The sequence below is a fragment of the Taudactylus pleione genome, unplaced genomic scaffold (assembly GCF_031769625.1).
Source record: "Taudactylus pleione unplaced genomic scaffold, aTauple2 ptg000313l, whole genome shotgun sequence".
Lineage (NCBI taxonomy): Eukaryota > Metazoa > Chordata > Amphibia > Anura > Myobatrachidae > Taudactylus > Taudactylus pleione.
The window spans coordinates 4577711-4603495 of NW_028284714.1; the positions used below are offsets into that span (position 1 = coordinate 4577711).

Here is a 25785-nt window from a genome sequence, read left to right on the forward strand (position 1 = left end):
TCGCAATGTGATGCGACTAGGACGCACTAGCGCACTAATTTGCTATGCGACACTTGCATATCTGTGTGCACCTGAGTCTCTGAATCTGTATACAAAGTGCTACAATGTACCGGTTGCAGCTTTTTTCATTCCAAGTTCCACTGTGCTTCATATACAGACTCAGGTGTTGCATATCTGCTGGTGCATTCTAGTCACACCGATTTGCGACTTAGAAGCATTTTTGGCGTAAATAGATGCCCGACGCTAGCAGAGTAGCACGGAACCTGGAGGCTCACTCACGCCAGGCAAGTTGCACTGCGTGGCATATTGAGGCTAGATGTATGTGGACACATCTGTATACCCCAGCCACCTACCTCTCATATATACTGTATATGCTCCTGCCTCAGCCACCTCCCTCTCACACATATAGACTGGGCCGACTGGCCATCTAGCAGTTAGAGCAAATGCCAGAAGGGCCGATGACCAGATGAACCGGTCTGGTCGTTGAGAAACCCAGGTGAGCACAAGGCAGGTGCAAGGTGTCTGGGTGCCCTAGGCAACATTTCACCCACTGCCCCTGTTCCCTCCAATGCATAATATGCCATACATTAGTGATACCAATTTACAATATGCCACACAGCAGTGTCCCAAATTTTAAATATACTATATAAAACTGCCCCAACTAATATGCACACAGCAGAGCCCGAAAATTACACTGTGCCTCATAACAGTGCCCCAATTTATAATATGCCACATATCTGTGCCACAAATTAATTATACAGTATGCCACACAGTTGTATCTCCAATTCATAAATATGCTACACAGCTATGTCTCCAGTTCATAACTATTCTAAACATTTGTGCCCCAATACATAATATGCCACATATTTGTACCCAAATACATAATATGCCACACAGCTGTGCACCAAATTTATTGTATGCCATAAATTATGCCACATAATGCCTATAATACATATGCCACATATGTGCCCCAAATTACATACAGCTGTGCCCCCAAATACATTATGCCACACATCCATGTCCCAATATATTTTTATACCACACATCTGTGCCCCAATTATGTCAGCACCCATTAACCTGCCCCATTTAGCAGAATCAACTCCTGCAGGTGTTGTCCACGGAGGCCTGAGCTTCTTATGTGAGTGACAGGCTGGCACCCGGAGGACAGGAGAGGACTGGAGGAGAGGGATGGGGCAGCCACCACTGCTGCTGACTCTGCTGCACCAAAAAGTAAGAGTGCAGTCCCGGGGGCTGGGGGAGTTCCTGCATCAGCCTTGGTCATCAGTAGTCCTGTCCTTTTTTTTGTGGACTCAGCAGCACCCTCCAGTGGCCGGTAGCACCAGCCCTGAGTAAATGGCTGTGAGCAGTCTGATTGTAGAGAATGCTGTGTGGCCGCTCGGTTTATGTGTAATCCACAATCAGAACAGCCGGAAGCATCCTTATCTGCCTGCCTCTCAACTGGCTGCCTTATGCACAAAGCAAGAGACCGCACACTCCATATAGTGTGTGGCCACTTGCTCTGTGCATACTATAGGTCTGACGGCTGAGACTCAGACAGAGAAAGATGCTTCAGGCTGCTCTGATTGTGGATTACACACAATGATATCAGCAAGCATTCTCTATCTGCCTCCCAAGAAGCCCTGGGGGCATTTGCCAGGTCAGATCAGCTCCCGCAATACTGGTTAGTAGTGTTATCCTGAGATGGAGATAGCGATAGGAGAATTGGACATGTACCTCCGCCATACTTCCTAGGCTTTCACTAGAGACACTTGATGAAGTTTCCCGACGGTACCTATAACGTATAGGACTAATCTCCCTTTAATAAATAAAATAGAGATCCATTTAACAAATTTGTTATATTTTGCAAGAAATGTACTGGTAGTTTTCGACGTTTTTCGCATCTGTTTTCAGCTATATTCGCCAATGTAATCCTGCTGGGGCAGCTCTTAAGAAAAGCCCCTGTCCCAGCAAAGACTTTTGTGGCCAGTGATTTGCTATTTAACCAGTCTTTTTCGCAAATACAAAAGGCTTCTCCATAGCAGTTTAGTAATGTGTGCATGCGATAAGTCATGTATGCAGGCTGTCATACAACCACCCAGAGGCTGGAGATGATGGTATACTGCTGCGGTGCTGTGTTAGCAGATGAGGTGCTGCTGTAGTGTGGGGTTAGGGGAATTAGTATAAGGAGGAGCAATGTGTGTGTGTTTTCTCCCTGTGGGAACCAATGTGTGGTTTTGTAACTGGGAGGGGGTATAATTGGATTGGTGGGGGGGCGACTCCAAAAGTTCTTGCACAGGGTGCTACTAGCCCTGGGGCCAGCCCTAAGGATACATTTTATTTTTTAAAGCATTAGTTTGCAACCACAGCAATAATACTACATACATATTTGGGTGTGCCTTAGATGCGTTCAGTAAATCAGACTTGGCCAATGGTCATCTTCAAAATCAGCTCACAGCTTGCACCAAGGGTATGTGTATGAGTAACTGGTAGCCTGATAGTAAGAGACAGGTCAGCAACACTGAAAAACATACATCATTATGGTTGCTCAGTGTGCATTGCATCACTGTATTATGCTAATGTTCTTGCCATTGATTGGGGTCCTACGTTAGAAGATAAGGTATAAATAAATATATGTAAAATATAGGGGTGAGCGGGTTCGGATTTCTGAAATCCGAACCCCCCCGAGCCCCCCCAATCCGAGTCCGATCCGAGTCAGGCTCGACTTTTCCCGCCTGACTCGGATCTGAAATCGAGGCAAAACGTCATCATCCCGCCTTCCGAGTCTCGCGGGTTTTGGATCCTATATAAGGTACCCGCGTCGGCGCCATTTTCTCACTCGGCTGTGGACAGTGAAGAGGGAGGGTGGGAGTTAGGGCTGTGTAGTGTAGTGTAGTGTAGTGCTGCTGTTGTCCACTACTTCAAAGTCCATAGGGGCTGGCTGTGTTGTGCTGTGCTGCTGTTGTTAATAGGGGCTGTGTCCACTACTTCAAAGTCCATAGGGGCTGGCTGGACTGTGTTGTGCAGTCAGTTCTCCATAGGGGCTGTGTCCACTCCAAAGTCCTGTGCAGTGTCCCAGTCCTAAAGGAGTGCTGTAGTGTTGTCCAGGGGGTGCTCTGTCCATCAGGGGTGCTCCCCCCAAGTGCTAAAAAAATAATATATTTTCTGTGTTTGTGAATTGTGTGCGCAGTAGCCGCACGTGCATCAACAAAGTAGTGCCAAGCGTGCGCCTGTGTCATAAGTAAAGGGCCGGCTGGCTTGACCGTTAAAGGGTGCTGTAACCCCCGAAAGTACACTCCAGTCCAAACCAAAAAAAAAATATTTTCTGTGTTTGTGAATTGTGTGCGCAGTAGCCGCACGTGCATCAACAAAGTAGTGCCAAGCGTGCGCCTGTGTCATAAGTAAAGGGCTGGCTGGCTTGACCGTTAAGGGTGCTGTAACCCCCGAAAGTACACTCCAGTCCAAACCCCCAAAAAAATTATTTTCTGTGTTTGTGAATTGTGTGCGCAGTAGCCGCACGTGCATCAACAAAGTAGTGCCAAGCGTGCGCCTGTGTCATAAGTAAAGGGCCGGCTGGCTTGACCGTTAAAGGGTGCTGTAACCCCCGAAAGTACACTCCAGTCCAAACCAAAAAAAAAATTATTTTCTGTGTTTGTGAATTGTGTGCGCAGTAGCCGCACGTGCATCAACAAAGTAGTGCCAAGCGTGCACCTGTGTCATAAGTAAAGGGCCGGCTGGCTTGACCATTAAGGGTGCTGTAACCCCCGAAAGTACACTCCAGTCCAAACCAAAAAAAAAATTATTTTCTGTGTTTGTGAATTGTGTGCGCAGTAGCCGCACGTGCATCAACAAAGTAGTGCCAAGCGTGCGCCTGTGTCATAAGTAAAGGGCCGGCTGGCTTGACCGTTAAAGGGTGCTGTAACCCCCAAAGTACACTCCAGTCCAAACCAAAAAAAAAATTATTTTCTGTGTTTGTGAATTGTGTGCGCAGTAGCCGCACGTGCATCAACAAAGTAGTGCCAAGCGTGCGCCTGTGTCATAAGTAAAGGGCCGGCTGGCTTGACCGTTAAAGGGTGCTGTAACCCCCGAAAGTACACTCCAGTCCAAACCAAAAAAAAATTATTTTCTGTGTTTGTGAATTGTGTGCGCAGTAGCCGCACGTGCATCAACAAAGTAGTGCCAAGCGTGCACCTGTGTCATAAGTAAAGGGCCGGCTGGCTTGACCGTTAAGGGTGCTGTAACCCCCGAAAGTACACTCCAGTCCAAACCAAAAAAAAAATTATTTTCTGTGTTTGTGAATTGTGTGCGCAGTAGCCGCACGTGCATCAACAAAGTAGTGCCAAGCGTGCGCCTGTGTCATAAGTAAAGGGCCGGCTGGCTTGACCGTTAAAGGGTGATGTAACCCCCAAAGTACACTCCAGTCCAAACCAAAAAAAAAATTATTTTCTGTGTTTGTGAATTGTGTGCGCAGTAGCCGCACGTGCATCAACAAAGTAGTGCCAAGCGTGCACCTGTGTCATAAGTAAAGGGCCGGCTGGCTTGACCGTTAAAGGGTGCTGTAACCCCCGAAAGTACACTCCAGTCCAAACCAAAAAAAAATTATTTTCTGTGTTTGTGAATTGTGTGCGCAGTAGCCGCACGTGCATCAACAAAGTAGTGCCAAGCGTGCGCCTGTGTCATAAGTAAAGGGCCGGCTGGCTTGACCGTTAAAGGGTGCTGTAACACCCGAAAGTACACTCCAGTCCAAACCAAAAAAAAATTATTTTCTGTGTTTGTGAATTGTGTGCGCAGTAGCCGCACGTGCATCAACAAAGTAGTGCCAAGCGTGCGCCTGTGTCATAAGTAAAGGGCCGGCTGGCTTGACCGTTAAGGGTGCTGTAACCCCCGAAAGTACACTCCAGTCCAAACCAAACAAAAAATAATTTTCTGTGTTTGTGAATTGTGTGCGCAGTAGCCGCACGTGCATCAACAAAGTAGTGCCAAGCGTGCGCCTGTGTCATAAGTAAAGGGCCGGCTGGCTTGACCGTTAAGGGTGCTGTAACCCCCGAAAGTACACTCCAGTCCAAACCAAAAAAAAAATTATTTTCTGTGTTTGTGAATTGTGTGCGCAGTAGCCGCACGTGCATCAACAAAGTAGTGCCAAGCGTGCACCTGTGTCATAAGTAAAGGGCCGGCTGGCTTGACCGTTAAGGGTGCTGTAACCCCCGAAAGTACACTCCAGTCCAAACCAAAAAAAAAATTATTTTCTGTGTTTGTGAATTGTGTGCGCAGTAGCCGCACGTGCATCAACAAAGTAGTGCCAAGCGTGCGCCTGTGTCATAAGTAAAGGGCCGGCTGGCTTGACCGTTAAAGGGTGCTGTAACCCCCAAAGTACACTCCAGTCCAAACCAAAAAAAAATTATTTTCTGTGTTTGTGAATTGTGTGCGCAGTAGCCGCACGTGCATCAACAAAGTAGTGCCAAGCGTGCACCTGTGTCATAAGTAAAGGGCCGGCTGGCTTGACCGTTAAAGGGTGCTGTAACCCCCGAAAGTACACTCCAGTCCAAACCAAAAAAAAATTATTTTCTGTGTTTGTGAATTGTGTGCGCAGTAGCCGCACGTGCATCAACAAAGTAGTGCCAAGCGTGCGCCTGTGTCATAAGTAAAGGGCCGGCTGGCTTGACCGTTAAAGGGTGCTGTAACCCCCGAAAGTACACTCCAGTCCAAACCAAAAAAAAATTATTTTCTGTGTTTGTGAATTGTGTGCACAGTAGCCGCACGTGCATCAACAAAGTAGTGCCAAGCGTGCGCCTGTGTCATAAGTAAAGGGCCGGCTGGCTTGACCGTTAAAGGGTGCTGTAACCCCCGAAAGTACACTCCAGTCCAAACCAAAAAAAAATTATTTTCTGTGTTTGTGAATTGTGTGCGCAGTAGCCGCACGTGCATCAACAAAGTAGTGCCAAGCGTGCACCTGTGTCATAAGTAAAGGGCCGGCTGGCTTGACCGTTAAGGGTGCTGTAACCCCCGAAAGTACACTCCAGTCCAAACCAAAAAAAAAATTATTTTCTGTGTTTGTGAATTGTGTGCGCAGTAGCCGCACGTGCATCAACAAAGTAGTGCCAAGCGTGCGCCTGTGTCATAAGTAAAGGGCCGGCTGGCTTGACCGTTAAAGGGTGATGTAACCCCCAAAGTACACTCCAGTCCAAACCAAAAAAAAAATTATTTTCTGTGTTTGTGAATTGTGTGCGCAGTAGCCGCACGTGCATCAACAAAGTAGTGCCAAGCGTGCACCTGTGTCATAAGTAAAGGGCCGGCTGGCTTGACCGTTAAAGGGTGCTGTAACCCCCGAAAGTACACTCCAGTCCAAACCAAAAAAAAATTATTTTCTGTGTTTGTGAATTGTGTGCGCAGTAGCCGCACGTGCATCAACAAAGTAGTGCCAAGCGTGCGCCTGTGTCATAAGTAAAGGGCCGGCTGGCTTGACCGTTAAAGGGTGCTGTAACCCCCGAAAGTACACTCCAGTCCAAACCAAAAAAAAATTATTTTCTGTGTTTGTGAATTGTGTGCGCAGTAGCCGCACGTGCATCAACAAAGTAGTGCCAAGCGTGCGCCTGTGTCATAAGTAAAGGGCCGGCTGGCTTGACCGTTAAGGGTGCTGTAACCCCCGAAAGTACACTCCAGTCCAAACCAAAAAAAAAATAATTTTCTGTGTTTGTGAATTGTGTGCGCAGTAGCCGCACGTGCATCAACAAAGTAGTGCCAAGCGTGCGCCTGTGTCATAAGTAAAGGGCCGGCTGGCTTGACCGTTAAGGGTGCTGTAACCCCCGAAAGTACACTCCAGTCCAAACCAAAAAAAAAATTATTTTCTGTGTTTGTGAATTGTGTGCGCAGTAGCCGCACGTGCATCAACAAAGTAGTGCCAAGCGTGCACCTGTGTCATAAGTAAAGGGCCGGCTGGCTTGACCGTTAAGGGTGCTGTAACCCCCGAAAGTACACTCCAGTCCAAACCAAAAAAAAAATTATTTTCTGTGTTTGTGAATTGTGTGCGCAGTAGCCGCACGTGCATCAACAAAGTAGTGCCAAGCGTGCGCCTGTGTCATAAGTAAAGGGCCGGCTGGCTTGACCGTTAAAGGGTGCTGTAACCCCCAAAGTACACTCCAGTCCAAACCAAAAAAAAATTATTTTCTGTGTTTGTGAATTGTGTGCGCAGTAGCCGCACGTGCATCAACAAAGTAGTGCCAAGCGTGCGCCTGTGTCATAAGTAAAGGGCCGGCTGGCTTGACCGTTAAAGGGTGCTGTAACCCCCGAAAGTACACTCCAGTCCAAGCCAAAAAAAAATTATTTTCTGTGTTTGTGAATTGTGTGCGCAGTAGCCGCACGTGCATCAACAAAGTAGTGCCAAGCGTGCACCTGTGTCATAAGTAAAGGGCCGGCTGGCTTGACCGTTAAGGGTGCTGTAACCCCCGAAAGTACACTCCAGTCCAAACCAAAAAAAAAATTATTTTCTGTGTTTGTGAATTGTGTGCGCAGTAGCCGCACGTGCATCAACAAAGTAGTGCCAAGCGTGCGCCTGTGTCATAAGTAAAGGGCCGGCTGGCTTGACCGTTAAAGGGTGCTGTAACCCCCAAAGTACACTCCAGTCCAAACCAAAAAAAAAATTATTTTCTGTGTTTGTGAATTGTGTGCGCAGTAGCCGCACGTGCATCAACAAAGTAGTGCCAAGCGTGCGCCTGTGTCATAAGTAAAGGGCCGGCTGGCTTGACCGTTAAAGGGTGCTGTAACCCCCGAAAGTACACTCCAGTCCAAACCAAAAAAAAATTATTTTCTGTGTTTGTGAATTGTGTGCGCAGTAGCCGCACGTGCATCAACAAAGTAGTGCCAAGCGTGCGCCTGTGTCATAAGTAAAGGGCCGGCTGGCTTGACCGTTAAAGGGTGCTGTAACCCCCGAAAGTACACTCCAGTCCAAACCAAAAAAAAATTATTTTCTGTGTTTGTGAATTGTGTGCGCAGTAGCCGCACGTGCATCAACAAAGTAGTGCCAAGCGTGCGCCTGTGTCATAAGTAAAGGGCCGGCTGGCTTGACCGTTAAAGGGTGCTGTAACCCCCAAAGTACACTCCAGTCCAAACCAAAAAAAAAATTATTTTCTGTGTTTGTGAATTGTGTGCGCAGTTGCCGCACGTGCATCAACAAAGTAGTGCCAAGCGTGCGCCTGTGTCATAAGTAAAGGGCCGGCTGGCTTGACCATTAAAGGGTGCTGTAAACCCCGAAAGTACACTCCAGTCCAAACCAAAAAAAAATTATTTTCTGTGTTTGTGAATTGTGTGCGCAGTAGCCGCACGTGCATCAACAAAGTAGTGCCAAGCGTGCGCCTGTGTCATAAGTAAAGGGCCGGCTGGCTTGACCGTTAAAGGGTGCTGTAACCCCCAAAGTACACTCCAGTCCAAACCAAAAAAAAAATTATTTTCTGTGTTTGTGAATTGTGTGCGCAGTAGCCGCACGTGCATCAACAAAGTAGTGCCAAGCGTGCGCCTGTGTCATAAGTAAAGGGCCGGCTGGCTTGACCGTTAAGGGTGCTGTAACCCCCGAAAGTACACTCCAGTCCAAACCCCCAAAAAAATTATTTTCTGTGTTTGTGAATTGTGTGCGCAGTAGCCGCACGTGCATCAACAAAGTAGTGCCAAGCGTGCGCCTGTGTCATAAGTAAAGGGCCGGCTGGCTTGACCGTTAAGGGTGCTGTAACCCCCGAAAGTACACTCCAGTCCAAACCAAAAAAAAAATTATTTTCTGTGTTTGTGAATTGTGTGCGCAGTAGCCGCACGTGCATCAACAAAGTAGTGCCAAGCGTGCACCTGTGTCATAAGTAAAGGGCCGGCTGGCTTGACCATTAAGGGTGCTGTAACCCCCGAAAGTACACTCCAGTCCAAACCAAAAAAAAAATTATTTTCTGTGTTTGTGAATTGTGTGCGCAGTAGCCGCACGTGCATCAACAAAGTAGTGCCAAGCGTGCGCCTGTGTCATAAGTAAAGGGCCGGCTGGCTTGACCGTTAAAGGGTGCTGTAACCCCCAAAGTACACTCCAGTCCAAACCAAAAAAAAAATTATTTTCTGTGTTTGTGAATTGTGTGCGCAGTAGCCGCACGTGCATCAACAAAGTAGTGCCAAGCGTGCGCCTGTGTCATAAGTAAAGGGCCGGCTGGCTTGACCGTTAAAGGGTGCTGTAACCCCCGAAAGTACACTCCAGTCCAAACCAAAAAAAAATTATTTTCTGTGTTTGTGAATTGTGTGCGCAGTAGCCGCACGTGCATCAACAAAGTAGTGCCAAGCGTGCACCTGTGTCATAAGTAAAGGGCCGGCTGGCTTGACCGTTAAGGGTGCTGTAACCCCCGAAAGTACACTCCAGTCCAAACCAAAAAAAAAATTATTTTCTGTGTTTGTGAATTGTGTGCGCAGTAGCCGCACGTGCATCAACAAAGTAGTGCCAAGCGTGCGCCTGTGTCATAAGTAAAGGGCCGGCTGGCTTGACCATTAAAGGGTGATGTAACCCCCAAAGTACACTCCAGTCCAAACCAAAAAAAAAATTATTTTCTGTGTTTGTGAATTGTGTGCGCAGTAGCCGCACGTGCATCAACAAAGTAGTGCCAAGCGTGCACCTGTGTCATAAGTAAAGGGCCGGCTGGCTTGACCGTTAAAGGGTGCTGTAACCCCCGAAAGTACACTCCAGTCCAAACCAAAAAAAAATTATTTTCTGTGTTTGTGAATTGTGTGCGCAGTAGCCGCACGTGCATCAACAAAGTAGTGCCAAGCGTGCGCCTGTGTCATAAGTAAAGGGCCGGCTGGCTTGACCGTTAAAGGGTGCTGTAACCCCCGAAAGTACACTCCAGTCCAAACCAAAAAAAAATTATTTTCTGTGTTTGTGAATTGTGTGCGCAGTAGCCGCACGTGCATCAACAAAGTAGTGCCAAGCGTGCGCCTGTGTCATAAGTAAAGGGCCGGCTGGCTTGACCGTTAAGGGTGCTGTAACCCCCAAAGTACACTCCAGTCCAAACCAAAAAAAAAATAATTTTCTGTGTTTGTGAATTGTGTGCGCAGTAGCCGCACGTGCATCAACAAAGTAGTGCCAAGCGTGCGCCTGTGTCATAAGTAAAGGGCCGGCTGGCTTGACCGTTAAGGGTGCTGTAACCCCCGAAAGTACACTCCAGTCCAAACCAAAAAAAAAATTATTTTCTGTGTTTGTGAATTGTGTGCGCAGTAGCCGCACGTGCATCAACAAAGTAGTGCCAAGCGTGCACCTGTGTCATAAGTAAAGGGCCGGCTGGCTTGACCGTTAAGGGTGCTGTAACCCCCGAAAGTACACTCCAGTCCAAACCAAAAAAAAAATTATTTTCTGTGTTTGTGAATTGTGTGCGCAGTAGCCGCACGTGCATCAACAAAGTAGTGCCAAGCGTGCGCCTGTGTCATAAGTAAAGGGCCGGCTGGCTTGACCGTTAAAGGGTGCTGTAACCCCCAAAGTACACTCCAGTCCAAACCAAAAAAAAATTATTTTCTGTGTTTGTGAATTGTGTGCGCAGTAGCCGCACGTGCATCAACAAAGTAGTGCCAAGCGTGCGCCTGTGTCATAAGTAAAGGGCCGGCTGGCTTGACCGTTAAAGGGTGCTGTAACCCCCGAAAGTACACTCCAGTCCAAACCAAAAAAAAATTATTTTCTGTGTTTGTGAATTGTGTGCGCAGTAGCCGCACGTGCATCAACAAAGTAGTGCCAAGCGTGCACCTGTGTCATAAGTAAAGGGCCGGCTGGCTTGACCGTTAAGGGTGCTGTAACCCCCGAAAGTACACTCCAGTCCAAACCAAAAAAAAAATTATTTTCTGTGTTTGTGAATTGTGTGCGCAGTAGCCGCACGTGCATCAACAAAGTAGTGCCAAGCGTGCGCCTGTGTCATAAGTAAAGGGCCGGCTGGCTTGACCGTTAAAGGGTGCTGTAACCCCCAAAGTACACTCCAGTCCAAACCAAAAAAAAAATTATTTTCTGTGTTTGTGAATTGTGTGCGCAGTAGCCGCACGTGCATCAACAAAGTAGTGCCAAGCGTGCGCCTGTGTCATAAGTAAAGGGCCGGCTGGCTTGACCGTTAAAGGGTGCTGTAACCCCCGAAAGTACACTCCAGTCCAAACCAAAAAAAAATTATTTTCTGTGTTTGTGAATTGTGTGCGCAGTAGCCGCACGTGCATCAACAAAGTAGTGCCAAGCGTGCGCCTGTGTCATAAGTAAAGGGCCGGCTGGCTTGACCGTTAAAGGGTGCTGTAACCCCCGAAAGTACACTCCAGTCCAAACCAAAAAAAAATTATTTTCTGTGTTTGTGAATTGTGTGCGCAGTAGCCGCACGTGCATCAACAAAGTAGTGCCAAGCGTGCGCCTGTGTCATAAGTAAAGGGCCGGCTGGCTTGACCGTTAAAGGGTGCTGTAACCCCCAAAGTACACTCCAGTCCAAACCAAAAAAAAAATTATTTTCTGTGTTTGTGAATTGTGTGCGCAGTTGCCGCACGTGCATCAACAAAGTAGTGCCAAGCGTGCGCCTGTGTCATAAGTAAAGGGCCGGCTGGCTTGACCATTAAAGGGTGCTGTAAACCCCGAAAGTACACTCCAGTCCAAACCAAAAAAAAATTATTTTCTGTGTTTGTGAATTGTGTGCGCAGTAGCCGCACGTGCATCAACAAAGTAGTGCCAAGCGTGCGCCTGTGTCATAAGTAAAGGGCCGGCTGGCTTGACCGTTAAAGGGTGCTGTAACCCCCAAAGTACACTCCAGTCCAAACCAAAAAAAAAATTATTTTCTGTGTTTGTGAATTGTGTGCGCAGTTGCCGCACGTGCATCAACAAAGTAGTGCCAAGCGTGCGCCTGTGTCATAAGTAAAGGGCCGGCTGGCTTGACCATTAAAGGGTGCTGTAAACCCCGAAAGTACACTCCAGTCCAAACCAAAAAAAAATTATTTTCTGTGTTTGTGAATTGTGTGCGCAGTAGCCGCACGTGCATCAACAAAGTAGTGCCAAGCGTGCGCCTGTGTCATAAGTAAAGGGCCGGCTGGCTTGACCGTTAAGGGTGCTGTAACCCCCGAAAGTACACTCCAGTCCAAACCAAAAAAAAATTATTTTCTGTGTTTGTGAATTGTGTGCGCAGTAGCCGCACGTGCATCAACAAAGTAGTGCCAAGCGTGCGCCTGTGTCATAAGTAAAGGGCCGGCTGGCTTGACCGTTAAAGGGTGCTGTAACCCCCGAAAGTACACTCCAGTCCAAACCCAAAAAAAATTATTTTCTGTGTTTGTGAATTGTGTGCGCAGTAGCCGCACGTGCATCAACAAAGTAGTGCCAAGCGTGCACCTGTGTCATAAGTAAAGGGCCGGCTGGCTTGACCGTTAAGGGTGCTGTCACCCCCGAAAGTACACTCCAGTCCAAACCAAAAAAAAAATTATTTTCTGTGTTTGTGAATTGTGTGCGCAGTAGCCGCACGTGCTTCAACAAAGTAGTGCCAAGCGTGCACCTGTGTCATAAGTAAAGGGCCGGCTGGCTTGACCGTTAAGGGTGCTGTAACCCCCGAAAGTACACTCCAGTCCAAACCAAAAAAAAATTATTTTCTGTGTTTGTGAATTGTGTGCGCAGTAGCCGCACGTGCATCAACAAAGTAGTGCCAAGCGTGCGCCTGTGTCATAAGTAAAGGGCCGGCTGGCTTGACCGTTAAAGGGTGCTGTAACCCCCAAAGTACACTCCAGTCCAAACCAAAAAAAAAATTATTTTCTGTGTTTGTGAATTGTGTGCGCAGTAGCCGCACGTGCATCAACAAAGTAGTGCCAAGCATGCGCCTGTGTCATAAGTAAAGGGCCGGCTGGCTTGACCGTTAAAGGGTGCTGTAACCCCCGAAAGTACACTCCAGTCCAAACCAAAAAAAAAATTATTTTCTGTGTTTGTGAATTGTGTGCGCAGTAGCCGCATGTGCATCAACAAAGTAGTGCCAAGCGTGCGCCTGTGTCATAAGTAAAGGGCCGGCTGGCTTGACCGTTAAAGGGTTCTGTAACCCCCAAAGTACACTCCAAAACAAAAAAATATATATTTTCTGTGTTTGTGACTTGTGTGCACTGTGGCTGCACGTGCATCAACAAAGGAGCAGCGCCAAGCGTGCGCCTGTGTCCCATAAGTAAAGAGACGGCTGGCTCATTTCTTAAAGGGTGGTGTAACCCACAAAGTGCACTACTCTCCAGCAAAAATAAAAAAATATTTTCTGTGTTTGTGTGCGCTTTAGCCGCACGTATATATCAATATAACATAAATGGAGGACCAAACTTTCTCCGATAAAAATAAAATAGGGAAAGATCAAGAACCACTTCCTCCTAGTGCTGTTGCTGCTGCTGGGAGTTGTTCATCATCCCAGAGAGGAAGTAGGAACATCACTACTTTTACTAAACAATTGACCCTCCAACAGTCCCTAGTGATGAGGATGAAGTACGACAGCAGTCATCCTGAAGCAAAACGTATAACTGAGGCCTTGACTGCTATGTTGGTGTTAGACGTGCGTCCGGTATCCGCCATTAGTGCAGTGGGATTTAGACAATTGATGGAGGTAGTGTGTCCTCGGTTCCAAATCCCGTCTAGATTCCACCTGCATCCTCAAAGCAGCAGCGACAAGCGTGCATCTGTCTGTTAAAGGGTGGTGACACCCTCAAAGTGTGCTACACAAACAATTAAAATATTGTTCTTTTTTTTTCTGTCTTTGTGAAATGTGTGGGCTGTAGCCGCACCTGCATCCTTAAAGCAGCAGCGACAAGCGTGCGTCTGTCTGTTAAAGGGTGGTGACACCCTCAAAGTGTGCTACACAAACAATTAAAATATTGTTCTTTTTTTTTCTGTCTTTGTGAATTGTGTGGGCTGTAGCCGCACTTGCATCCTCAAAGCAGCAGCGACAAGCGTGCGTCTGTCTGTTAAAGGGTGGTGTAACCCTCAAAGTGCTCCAAAAAATAAAACATTTTTTTTAAGGTGTTTGTGACTTGTGTGCGATGTAGCCGCACTTGCATCCTCAAAGCAGCAGCGACAAGCGTGCGTCTGACTGTTAAAGGGTGGTGACACCCTCAAAGTGTGCTACACAAACAATAAAAATATTCTTCTTCTTTTTTCTGTCTTTGTGAATTGTGTGGGCTGTAGCCGCACCTGCATCCTTAAAGCAGCAGCGACAAGCATGCGTCTGTCTGTTAAAGGGTGGTGACACCCTCAAAGTGTGCTACACAAACAATTAAAATATTGTTCTTTTTTTTCGGTCTTTGTGAAATGTGTGGGCTGTAGCCGCACCTGCATCCTTAAAGCAGCAGCGACAAGCGTGCGTCTGTCTGTTAAAGGGTGGTGTAACTCTCAAAGTGCTCCAAAAAATAAAAAACTATTTTTTTAATGTGTTTGTGACTTGTGTGCGATGTAGCCGCACTTGCATCCTCAAAGCAGCAGCGACAAGCGTGCGTCTGTCTGTTAAAGGGTGGTGACACCCTCAAAGTGTGCTACACAAACAATAAAAATATTCTTCTTTTTTCTGTCTTTGTGAATTGTGTGGGCTGTAGCCGCACCTGCATCCTTAAAGCAGCAGCGACAAGCGTGCGTCTGTCTGTTAAAGGGTGGTGACACCCTCAAAGTGTGCTACACAAACAATTAAAATGTTGTTCTTTTTTTTTCAGTCTTTGTGAAATGTGTGGGCTGTAGCCGCACCTGCATCCTTAAAGCAGCAGCGACAAGCGTGCGTCTGTCTGTTAAAGGGTGGTGACACCCTCAAAGTGTGCTACACAAACAATAAAAATATTCTTCTTCTTTTTTCTGTCTTTGTGAATTGTGTGGGCTGTAGCCGCACTTGCATCCTCAAAGCAGCAGCGACAAGCGTGCGTCTGTCTGTTAAAGGATTACATCGGTGACAGCATCCAAGTAGGCATGTCAGACAGTCCGTACCTGTACTGGCAGGAAAAAGAAGCAATTTGGAGGTCCCTGTACAAACTGGCTCTATTTTACCTGAGTTGCCCCCCCTCCAGTGTGTACTCCGAAAGAGTGTTTAGTGCAGCCGGGAACCTTGTCAGCGAAAGGCGTAGGAGGTTGCTTCCACAAAATGTGGAGAAGATGATGTTCATAAAATGAATTATCAACTCTTCCAGGGAGACCAGCCTCCTGAACATACAGAGGGACCTGTGGTTCCAGCAGGGACGAATTAATACTCTGTGAGGATGAGGATGTACACACTGAAGAGGGTGAGGAATCGGTGGATGAGGAGGATGAGGATGACATCTTGCCTCCGTAGAGCCAGTTTGTGCAGGGACAGATTAATTGCCAGCTTGTTTTGTGGGGGCCCAAACGAACCAATCATTTCAGCCACAGTTGTGTGGCAGACCCTGGCGCTGAAATGATTGGTTTGTTAAAGTGTGCATGTCCTGTTTATACAACATAAGGGTGGGTGGGAGGGCCCAAGGACAATTCCATCTTGCACCTCTTTTTTTTCTTTGCATTATGTACAGTTTGGGGCCTAGTTTTTCAAACTGCCATCCTGTCTGCCACTGCAGTTTCACGCCTAGATGGGTCACGTGTTTGTGCCACCCACTCGTGTCGCTTAGCATAGTCATCCAGCTACCTCGGTGCAACCTTTTGGACATAAAAACACTATTGTGAGGTGTGAGGTGTTCAGAATAGACTGGAAATGAGTGGAAATTAAGGTTATTGAGGTTAATAATAGCATAGGAGCAGAAAAACCTACAAATTCTGTGATTTTAGCTGTTTTTATGCTTTTTTTCAAAAAAATACAGATCCAAAACACAAAACCCAGAACCCAAAACATGGAAGGGTGGTTTTGGCAAAACCAATCCAGATCCAAAACACGAAGAAAGATCCAGATCCAAAACCAAAACACAAAACACGAAAAGTGGCCGGTGCACACCCCTAGTAAAATATGAGACAGCAACCTAGTCAGACCCACACGGAGATGCAGATATGGCTGTCAGTAGCTGCGTCACTTGCAGGAGCATGGGGACTGGTGCATTGCTAGTAATGATGATGGTCATTGGTCACCAGCACCAGCTTGTGATTGGCTGATTGCAGATTCAGCTATGAAACGTTCTTCATTGCTCAATGCTTGTTCTGTAGCGTTTCCTTCAAATGTATTTTGAGCGCAAATTGCAGGAGTATAGTGTGTATTGTGGAGTGCCAAAGCACAGAGATTCATTTTCAGGGTCTACTTTCAGAAAAAGTATGGACATGCAGTCGTACAATGACTTGTGGAATCTCTAATACATCTTTCAATGATGTATTCCAAAAATGTAAAAAATGTCCCAGCCACCCTAAGGTGAGTAAGGTCAATAAACCTCAGGCAGCAAAAGGGATAACGTGAGATTTTTACAATATTCTTTCCTAAATAAGAACCACACTGTGAGGATTCTGGCAGGTAAATGGATTAAATGCAATGTAAAAATGATAGTGATCAATAATACAAACAAAGAGCCTGATTCTGATGTGAACGAATTTAGCACCGTTGCTGAGTCTTTGGACACAGCAGCAATGCTAACATATGCAAAAGCAGCAGGAGGCGCCTGTAAGAGAAAGACACCCCCTGCATGCTTCAGTGATTCCAGGAGGCATCCATGGGACCACTACGTGAACATCAGCCATCTGAGTAACCCTCAGGTTATGCAGGATGGCCGGTGGTTTCATGCTGCCAGGGCCTGGAAGTCTGCATTGGAAGATGCAGACTGTAGCCTCAGTACTCAAACGGTAACCTCGGTACTCCCACAAAGCGCTATGCAGAGTAGTGGTGCCAGAGTGTCTCCCAACCTCCCGACCACCCACGGGACACTGTGAACTGCGGGTGGGACAGAGTTACAGCCTACAAAAAGCAGGACTGTCCCGCTCAAATTGGGATGGTTGGGAGGTATGGGTAAGCCCCGCTACTAATTAAATCTGACCCTAAACCAAAATGCCTAGTAATAATGTGCTACATACAAAGCCAGCAATCTGTGTGATTACTCCCCCCCATCCCTGCTCAGAGGCAGCAGCTCCCTAGCCCCACTGTGACCCAGTGCTGGGGAGAGAGGCTGCTGATAGGTAAGAGGGAGGGAGGGCGGCAGAACTGACTTATCTTTGGGAAGGGTACATTTTAAATACACCCTGCTTAATGTATATATTCATTTTTATTTACAATTCAGACATTATATAAGAAAATAAACAATAACAGCAATACGTGCAAATATCGTAGGATACATACAGAGAATCCCATGAGATTATGTACCTGTCATTAATTAGCAACTCTAACTGATCCTCCTACTCTAAAGGGTATATTTACTTAAGCTTGATTTTGATCGATTTAAAATCAATCAACATCATCGTTGTATTTCTAGGGCTAAATCACATATTTACTAACAGACATTTTTTGATTTTTTTTTTTTTTTTAACTATTAGTAAATGTATGGTTTAGCCCCAGAAACACAACATCGATATTGATCAAAATTGATTAAAATCGACCTTTAGTAATATATACACCCGTTAGCATCATCTACAAATTACTATTTTGAGTCTTAAAGTGTTGGCTATTTTTTGGGAACAAGTTACAGTACTTACCACGCGCAACAGCCAAACTTAGAAAGACGCCTAGAGACACTCCAGATGCAGGTAATGCATGACTTCCAATTTTCTCCAAAAGCTGAAATACTGAAGGACGATGGAATGAGAAATACATATGATAGACTTTATAGTCTGGAAGCTTTTGTGGAAAGGGGGCCTGGACTGCACACCCTTGCTCTTTCTAATGGGATGTGCTACCTAGCTGAGACTTATTACAACATAGAAAAAAAGAGCAACCAGATGCACCATACAACCATTATTATTTATGCATAATATGAGAGGTTTTTTGGCATAAATTTGGCCAAATATATGAGCTTACCTACCGTCGTCAAGGTAATCTCATTAGGTAAGTCCCTAACTTTATGGGGGTTCATGTCTGGGGCGTGGGGCACCCCCAAACCACCCCAGCCAAACCACCCCAGGGCACCACACAAAATGAAATAAAATAAAAAATAGCAGTGAAGTGTTATAGTGTTAGGTGAGTGAAGGTGACTGCTTAGTGTTTAAAATGTTAGAAAAAAATGTAAAATAAGTATGTGAAAATGTAACAAACAAAAAACAAACAGAGTGATATAAAGTGTTAAAAATAAGTGTTAAGTGGTGATGCCCCAAAGAGGTCCAGTTAGAGCAGTTCAAGGGGCCCCACACCCAAAAATTCACCCCATAACTGACTAGCAACATAGTACTAAATAAATGTATGTCTTAATGTGCATACACACAGAACGATTTTTTGAACGATTATCATTAACGATATCGTTTATCGGTCAATCGTTGAAAAAGTCGTTCACTTACTGAGTTAAAACGATGAACGATTATAGTTCATGCGCGTTCACGTTTGTAGTTTGTAGTTCAGTCATACTGACCAACTCAACAATTTTCAGTAAGGGAATATGCAAAAATCGTTTGTAGTTCAAAAAAATCATTCATTACATTTAGTAAATGAACGATTTTAGTAAATGATTTTCGTTAATTTTTCCCTTGAAAAAATTAACGAAAATTGTTTACTAAAATCGTTCATTTACTAAAACGTTGTGTGTGTATGCAGCTTTACCTGTAGCTTTGTTATACAGACTGTGCAGTCAGTAAATGATGGGTCCCTAATTAAAAACATCAGAGGCAGGTGGGCGGGGTGCTATTCCAGAAGGAGTCTCGGCCTTCATGTGTGTATATATACATACACATAATATATTGAATATTTTGTGGAAAGGGGGCCTGGACTGCACACCCTTGCTCTTTCTAATGGGATGTGCTACCTAGCTGAGACTTATTACAACATAGAAAAAAAGAGCAACCAGCAAGAGCAATGGTTGCACCATACAACCATTATTAATTATGCATAATATGAGAGGTTTTGTGGCATAAATTTGGCCAAATATATGAGATTACCCACCATCGTCAAGGTAAACCTCATTGGGTAAGTCCCTAACATTATGGGGGTTCATGCCTGGGGCATGGGGCACCCCCAAACCACCCCAGGGCACCACACAAAATTAAATACAATAAAAAATAGCAGTGAAGTGTTATAGTGTTAGGTGACCAGATTGGAGGTGCTGCCATGCACTATCCACCACAGTGGATGTACTGCTATACATAAACCATCAGGTTAGAAGTCTACTTAGAAGAACTCTAGCCACCACACTGAGTTTCACTTTGTATACTAGTATCTAAATTGAGTTATTCTGTGTTTACTAGTCAGCAGCAAGGACTTTATTGCAGGGCTGGATTAGACCCTTAGAGGCCCTAAGCACTTAAAAGATTTTGGTGCCCCCATATATATTTTGCACCCCAAAAAAATCTCAAAGAAAATTATTATCCAAAATTCTTGCCAAGGCCTTTAAAAACCTCCAATTTTAGAAACCCACCCATCTTCCAACACTGTACTGAGCTTTGCTGCACTCACTCTCAAGGGACGACTAAATGGGACAGCTGACATGACCAATACAAGAACGATCGCATGAGTCTTCGTGGACCGTGTGGCAGTTTGCCAGTTATCAGATTCTAATTTTGTTCTATTCCCAAGATGAATGTATATCATTAACCGGCAGGGCCTGTTTTACATATACGCTGGTTACGCAGCTGAGTAGGGCGCCACCAAGAGGAGGGCACCCTGACCCAGCCACGGTCAGTGACTTGCAAAGCGGCCTCCGGGCAGACTGTGTCACTGTGACACAGCTGCCTGAGCACCACAGAGCTCAGGAGGGCACCCGCCGAGGTCGCTGCTAGACCAGTCCCCCACTGCCAGTCCTCTGCTGCCGCTGTAATGGACAGCCTGGAGCCAGCAGGTAAATCTAAGTTGGGGGTTGTAATGGAGGGGGCTGTAATGGAGGGGGCTGTGATGGAGGGTGCTGTGATGGAGGGGCTGGGATGAAGGGGGCTGTGATGGAAGGGAGTGTGATGAGGTTTGTAATGAGGGGGAGTGAGAGGGGCTATGATGAGGGGGAGTGATGGGCTATGACGAGGGGCTGTCATGGAGGGGCTGTGAAGAGGGGATATGGGGGCTGTGATGTGGGGATATGAGGGGCTGTGATGAGGGGGCTGTGATGAGGGGGGCTGTGATGAGGGGGCATGAGAGGGGCTGTGATAAAAGGTGCTGTGATGGGGGGGCTGTGATGACTGGGGCTGTGATGAGTGGTGCTGTGATGGGGAGTGCTGTGAGAGGCTGTGATGAGGGGTGCTGGGCTGTGAGGGGCTGCAATGAGTGAGCTGAGATGAAAGTCCCCGGGGAACGCCAAAATCTATAACTCCAAAAAATTGGCGCTGGCCAACCCTGATAACCTCTATTATTACTATTTACAGCAGGTAAATCTAAGTGGGGGGCTGTAATGGAGGGGGCTGTAATGGAGGGGGAGTGAGAGGGCTATGATGAGGGGCTGTGATGGAGGGACTGTGAAGAGGGAATATGAGGGGCTGTGATGGAGGGGCTGTGATGAGGGGGATATGGGGCTGCGATGGGGAGATATGAGGGGCTGTGATGAGGGGGCTGTGGTAAGGGGTGCTGAGAGGGGCTGTGATGAGGTGAATGAGATTGGCTGTGATGAAGGGGCTGTGATGAGGGGGTTGTGAGGGGCTGTGAAGAGGGGTGCTGTGATGGGGAGTGCTGTGAGGGGCTGTGATGAGGGGTGCTGGGCTGTGAGGGGCTCCATGGGGGGGTAATGAATGAGCTGAGATGAAGGTCCCCTGAGGGGCGCCAAAATCTATATCCGCTTACCAAAAAAAATTGGTTTGGCCCTGCCTTTATAACCTCTATTATTACTATTTACAGCAGGTAGATCTAAGTGGGGGGCTGTAATGGAGGGGGATGTGATGGAGGGGGCTGTAATGGAGGGGGAGTGAGAGGGGCTATGATGAGGGGCTGTGATGAGGACGAGCGAGAGGGGCTATGATGAGGGGCCTTGAAGAGGGGATATTAGCGGCTGTGATGAGAGGGATATGGGGGCTGTGATGAGGGGATATGAGGGGCTGTGATGAGGGGGGCTGTGGTGAGGGGTGCTTAGAGGTGCTGTGATGAGGGGGATGAAAGGGGCTGTGATGAAAGGGGTTGTGATGAGGGGGGTTGTGGTGAGGGGTGCTGTGATGGGGAGTGCTGTGAGGGGCTGTGATGAAGGGTGCTGTGATGGGGAGTGCTGTGAGGGGCTATGATGAGGGGTGCTGGGCTGTGAGGGGCTACATGGGGGGGGAATGAGTGAGCTGAGATGAAGGTCCACTGAGAGGTGCCAAAATCTATATCCGCTTACCAAAAAATGTTTTCTCGGGCCGGCCCTGTTAACCTCTGTTATTACTATTTATTATTATTTTTATTATTGTATAGCCCCTTTTTGTGGAATGTCGTTCAGCTGCACTATTTGCAGTTTTGCACCATATGGCAAGGACAGCAACATCCTGACAGACAGAATACTGACAGATTTCTGTAAGTATTATAACCCTTATCATAACCCTCCCCCTAACCCACCATTCCCGCAGCATAACCCTAACCCTCCCCCTTATGCCTAGCCCTAATAAATACCTCCGCAAACTTTTGTGAATCTGACAGTTGGGATGCCGCTGTCGGTATTGTGATCTTCGGGACCCTGAATGTCGGAATGCTGACTACATCCCTCATATGGTCCATGGTTAATCTGGCAATGGAAAATTTCTCTGGTGCCTTCCTTTCCCTCGATGGCCTAAACATGTTCTTGTTTTGCTTAATGGCAGGCGAAAGCTGATTAGGCTTGAGAATAGATAAGAATCCTTGTTTTTTTGCTGATTGGTTAGTATGACAGCATTGTTGCTGGGTAGTTTAATTTAGTTTAGGAGTCACCTGGTTTAGTTTTGGCCAATGCTTTGCTCAGGAGAGTGTTTAGGAATTCTGGTATATTAAGGGTGTTCTGGGTAGAGACAGCCTCGTTTCTATTTGGAATTTCCTGGTGGATGAGTATCTGGCCCTTTGGCTCACCTTTTACTTTCAATCTCATGGTGTCTTTCTGTGATTTCCTGTTTCTTCTATTACATCTTACTCCCTTTTTTGCTATTCTTTCACCATTTCCCATTCTCGTAGGAGTGCTCTCCCCCCAGCAGGCTGGCTGGCTTTGCCCACCCTCTGCGTGCCGCAGCTGCCTCAGACCATGGCCACAGGCCCTCTGTGTCCCGCCCAGCTCTACCCCTGTCCCCGGTGGTTCAGTTAATGATGCGCTGCTTGAGTCTGCCTGCAGGGTTGTTTATCAGTCTTTTGATGAGACCTTAGAGCTGATAGTAGTTTTGGTTCAGGTGCATTTTTGGCGAAGCTCGATATTGAATTGGCCTTCCGCTTGTTGCCTTTGCATCCGGATGCCATGCAATATATGGGATTTCGTTTGGGAGCCGAATTTTATGTTGTGCGGTCTCCTGTGCCTATTTTGAGAAATTCAATTCCTTTTTACATTGGTGCATTCACACTGGCACTGGACAGCCTGGAATTGGACGATTTTCTCTTTATGGGTCCAGGTGATAGTTTGGACTGTGAGGACCTCCTCTTTTCTACTCAAGCATTGTTTAAGGTGCTTCATGTTTGTCTTATTTGGGCATTGAAATTGACACAGTGACAGGCTGCTATCGGTTACCACGGGAGAAGGTTGTGAAATTGCTTCAGCAGATAGATGCTTGTTTGGCGATGCATAGGGTCCAATTATGCGTAATTCAGTCCTTATTAGGTTTGTTTAATTTTGCTTGTTCGCATCATTTCCATGGGCAGAGTTTTTTGTAGGAAATTGAAGAGGGCTACGGCTGGAGCACGCTTGCCACATCATCACGTCGGTTTGTCTTCTGAGATTAAAGGAGGACCTTCGCATTTCGGACAGGTTTCTGGTGCAATTTAACGGTGATCGAATTTGCCTTCGCTTCCAGTGGCGAATGCTACCTTGCAGCTGTTCACTTATGCGGCTAGCTTGTCTGATATTGGTGCCTTTTTCAATGGGAAATGGTGTGCTGCACCCTGGCCGGTGGCGTGGCATACGGAGGACCTTACGGGTAATTTATTGTTGTTGTAGTTGTTCCCGATTGTTGTGCCAGTGGAACTTTGGAGTGTTCGAAAGCGAAATCAGCACGTGGTCCTCTGGTGCGACAATCTGGGAGTTGTGCATGCCATTAATAACCAGAGAGCTTTTTTTCATTCGGCTTTGCGGCTGCTTAGGCTTTTGTTTTTGCGTTGTTTGGAGGCTAACATTCATTTTACAGTGCGTCATGTTCCTGGAATTTTCAATGAGATTGCGGAAGCTTTGTCTCACTTTAATTTCTACTTCAGGGTCCATAGGGTATCCACAGGATACCTTGGGTATAGGTCATGACGTCAGGCATCGGGCACCATAGAGTTAAGCTTTCAGCCTCCCAGGATGCACTAGGGTCCCCCTCCTATACTCCACCCCCGAGCCAAGGCATCTCAGTTTTAGTTTGGTGCCCGGCCGGAGTTGGATGCACCTGTTAGAGGGGGGCCAAGAAGAGCCCCTGAAGTTTTCTTCTATGCAGCTGTGGCTGCACATCTGGAAGTACAGCATGGACAGTCAGTCCTGACGTCCATGCTGTCTTCCCTACACCCCCGCCGGTACCAGAACGCCGGTACCGATCCGGGGATGCTGGTAGGCATCTGGGGTCACAGCTAGTGGTGACCCCAGATGTTCAGGACCATGGCTGGATCTAAGGGGCACAACAGGTAAGCAGCGGGGTCCCACGGTGGGTCCCCGCTGAAACATGGTCCAGAGTCCCCAGGCAGGGGGCTCCCTGGGGACTGGCTGCAACGTGGAGCCAGGTAACTAACCTGCGCTTCCACTACCCCCCTGGGACAGCGGACCGTGGCAGAGCGGTAGCGCTGCGGCGTCCCAGGGGTTAAATGCATGCCAGGGGAGCGCGCCTTCCCTGTCTCACAGCCGGCACCTCCCCCGCTGCACACAGCCCTCTCTGCACACGCCCTGTGGCAGCGCTCCTCCCCCAGGCCGGACTCCTCTATGCTCCTCGGTGGCCATCTTTACAAGCGCATGGTGAACGCTGCTGGAAGCTTGGAAGCGGTGGCATCGCGTTCTAGGTCCCCCGGCATACCTCTCCTCCGTCTGGTTCAGGTCTGTGTATGCAGCGCTGTGTCCTACCAGGCTCTGTGTCTGTGTAGTTGATTATCAGCGCTGGTAGTGCAGGAATTGAATTTCTTTGCATTGTATGTGACTTCTGCTAGTGCTGCTGCCTGTACTTTCATTTCTACTGTCAGCTTTTTCACTGTCCCTGATCCTTTTCTACTAAAGCCCTTGCGGTGCGGTGATTGCATGGTGGTCTCACACTATACTACGAGTATCAGTGAGAGGGGTCACATACTTACCACACACTTACCATCATGTCTGAAAGTGATTTTCCTCTCCAGCTTTTATGTACTACATGCAAGATACCTATAGCGGAGGGGGACGGTAGCGCGGAGGGGCTATGTCGGCAGTGTTATTTATTGACGCGGCCGATTACTGTCACGGCTCCAGTACAGGAACCGCCCTGGGCCTGTTTCGCCAAAGCGCTTACAACCCTCGTGGGCCGGTTAGCTCCGCAGCCTGCCTTCCCTCAGATGGGATTGTCCCAGCAGTCGGTGGTGTCGTCACCCATGCAGGGTTTCCCGAGACAGTTGATGGTACCCTACAGTCTCCTTATTTCCCGTCCTCAGGTCTCTCATGAGCCTGCGTGGGTTAATTCATTAACAAGCTCTGTACAGCATTTGTCAGACGTGTTGCAAGGGGAGTCTGTGTTGCGGCCTCACAAGCGGCCGGTGGCGTCTCTGTCTGCTCCTTATGAGGATGACGACGGGACGTCCGATGATGGGGAGATTCTGGATCTTTCCGACCAGGAACCTTCCCGTACTAAAGAGTCGGACGCTAAGTCTAAGGTTTATATACCTGGCCTTATTCGTGCAGTCCGTACTGCTTTAGTTATTGAGGATGAGGAGCCTCCGGTTTCAAAATCCAAATACGCCTTTTTCAAGGATGTTAAGGGTGATGCCACAGTGTTTCCTCTTTCGGGGCAATTAGTGGACCACCTAGAGGAAGCGTGGAAACATCCAGGCAAACAGTATCAGCCTCAAAGGCATTTAGCAGTGGCGTATCCGTTTGCGGACAATTATTTTGCTAAGTGGGAATCTCCGCCACAGGTGGATTCCCATGTAACACGCCTGGTCTGAAGTGCCACGTTGCCCATGCCGTCCATGTCCTCCTTTTAAGGATGCCACGGACCGTAAGGTGGAAATCCACCTAAAGTCTGTTTATTCCCTTGCAGGGGGGGGGGGGCAGCTAGGCCGGCTATGGCCATTTGTTGGGTAGCCAGAGCTATGGAGCGCTGGGCAGATACTTTAGAGGCGTCCTTCGATTCCGACTGTTCGGCTGAACAGACCGAGTTGATAGGCAATCTCAGAGATTCAGCCACTTACATTAACGAAGTGGCTTTGGATATCAGTACCCAGACCTCACGGATTTCTTCGGCTGCTGTGGCGGCTCATCGCACGTTATGGTTGCGATCTTGGAAGGCGGACGCTGATTCCAAAAAGGGCCTGGAAGCCTTGCCTTTTAACGGAGAAGTCCTATTTGGTCCGGATCTGGACAAATCGGCATGTCTCCCATCTGCTGCAGTTCCGTCCAGCTCAGGTGCGTCGTCCTTTCGTCCTTACAGGGCCCAGGGTAGGCCTAAAGCACAATCTTTTCCCCGACAGGCTGGCCCCAAAAAATCGG

General features: G+C 47.4%; 1 protein-coding gene across 1 annotated transcript in view; it reads right to left on the reverse strand.

Moving 5' to 3' along the window:
* Window positions 1-25785, reverse strand: part of LOC148510699 (solute carrier family 35 member F3-like) — a 75836-nt gene that overhangs the window by 1576 nt on the left and 48475 nt on the right. Inside the window, exon 6 of the mRNA XM_088442498.1 lies at window positions 17585-17674. Coding sequence (XP_088298624.1) covers window positions 17585-17674 — 90 coding nt within the window. The remainder of the gene's footprint in view (window positions 1-17584; window positions 17675-25785) is intronic.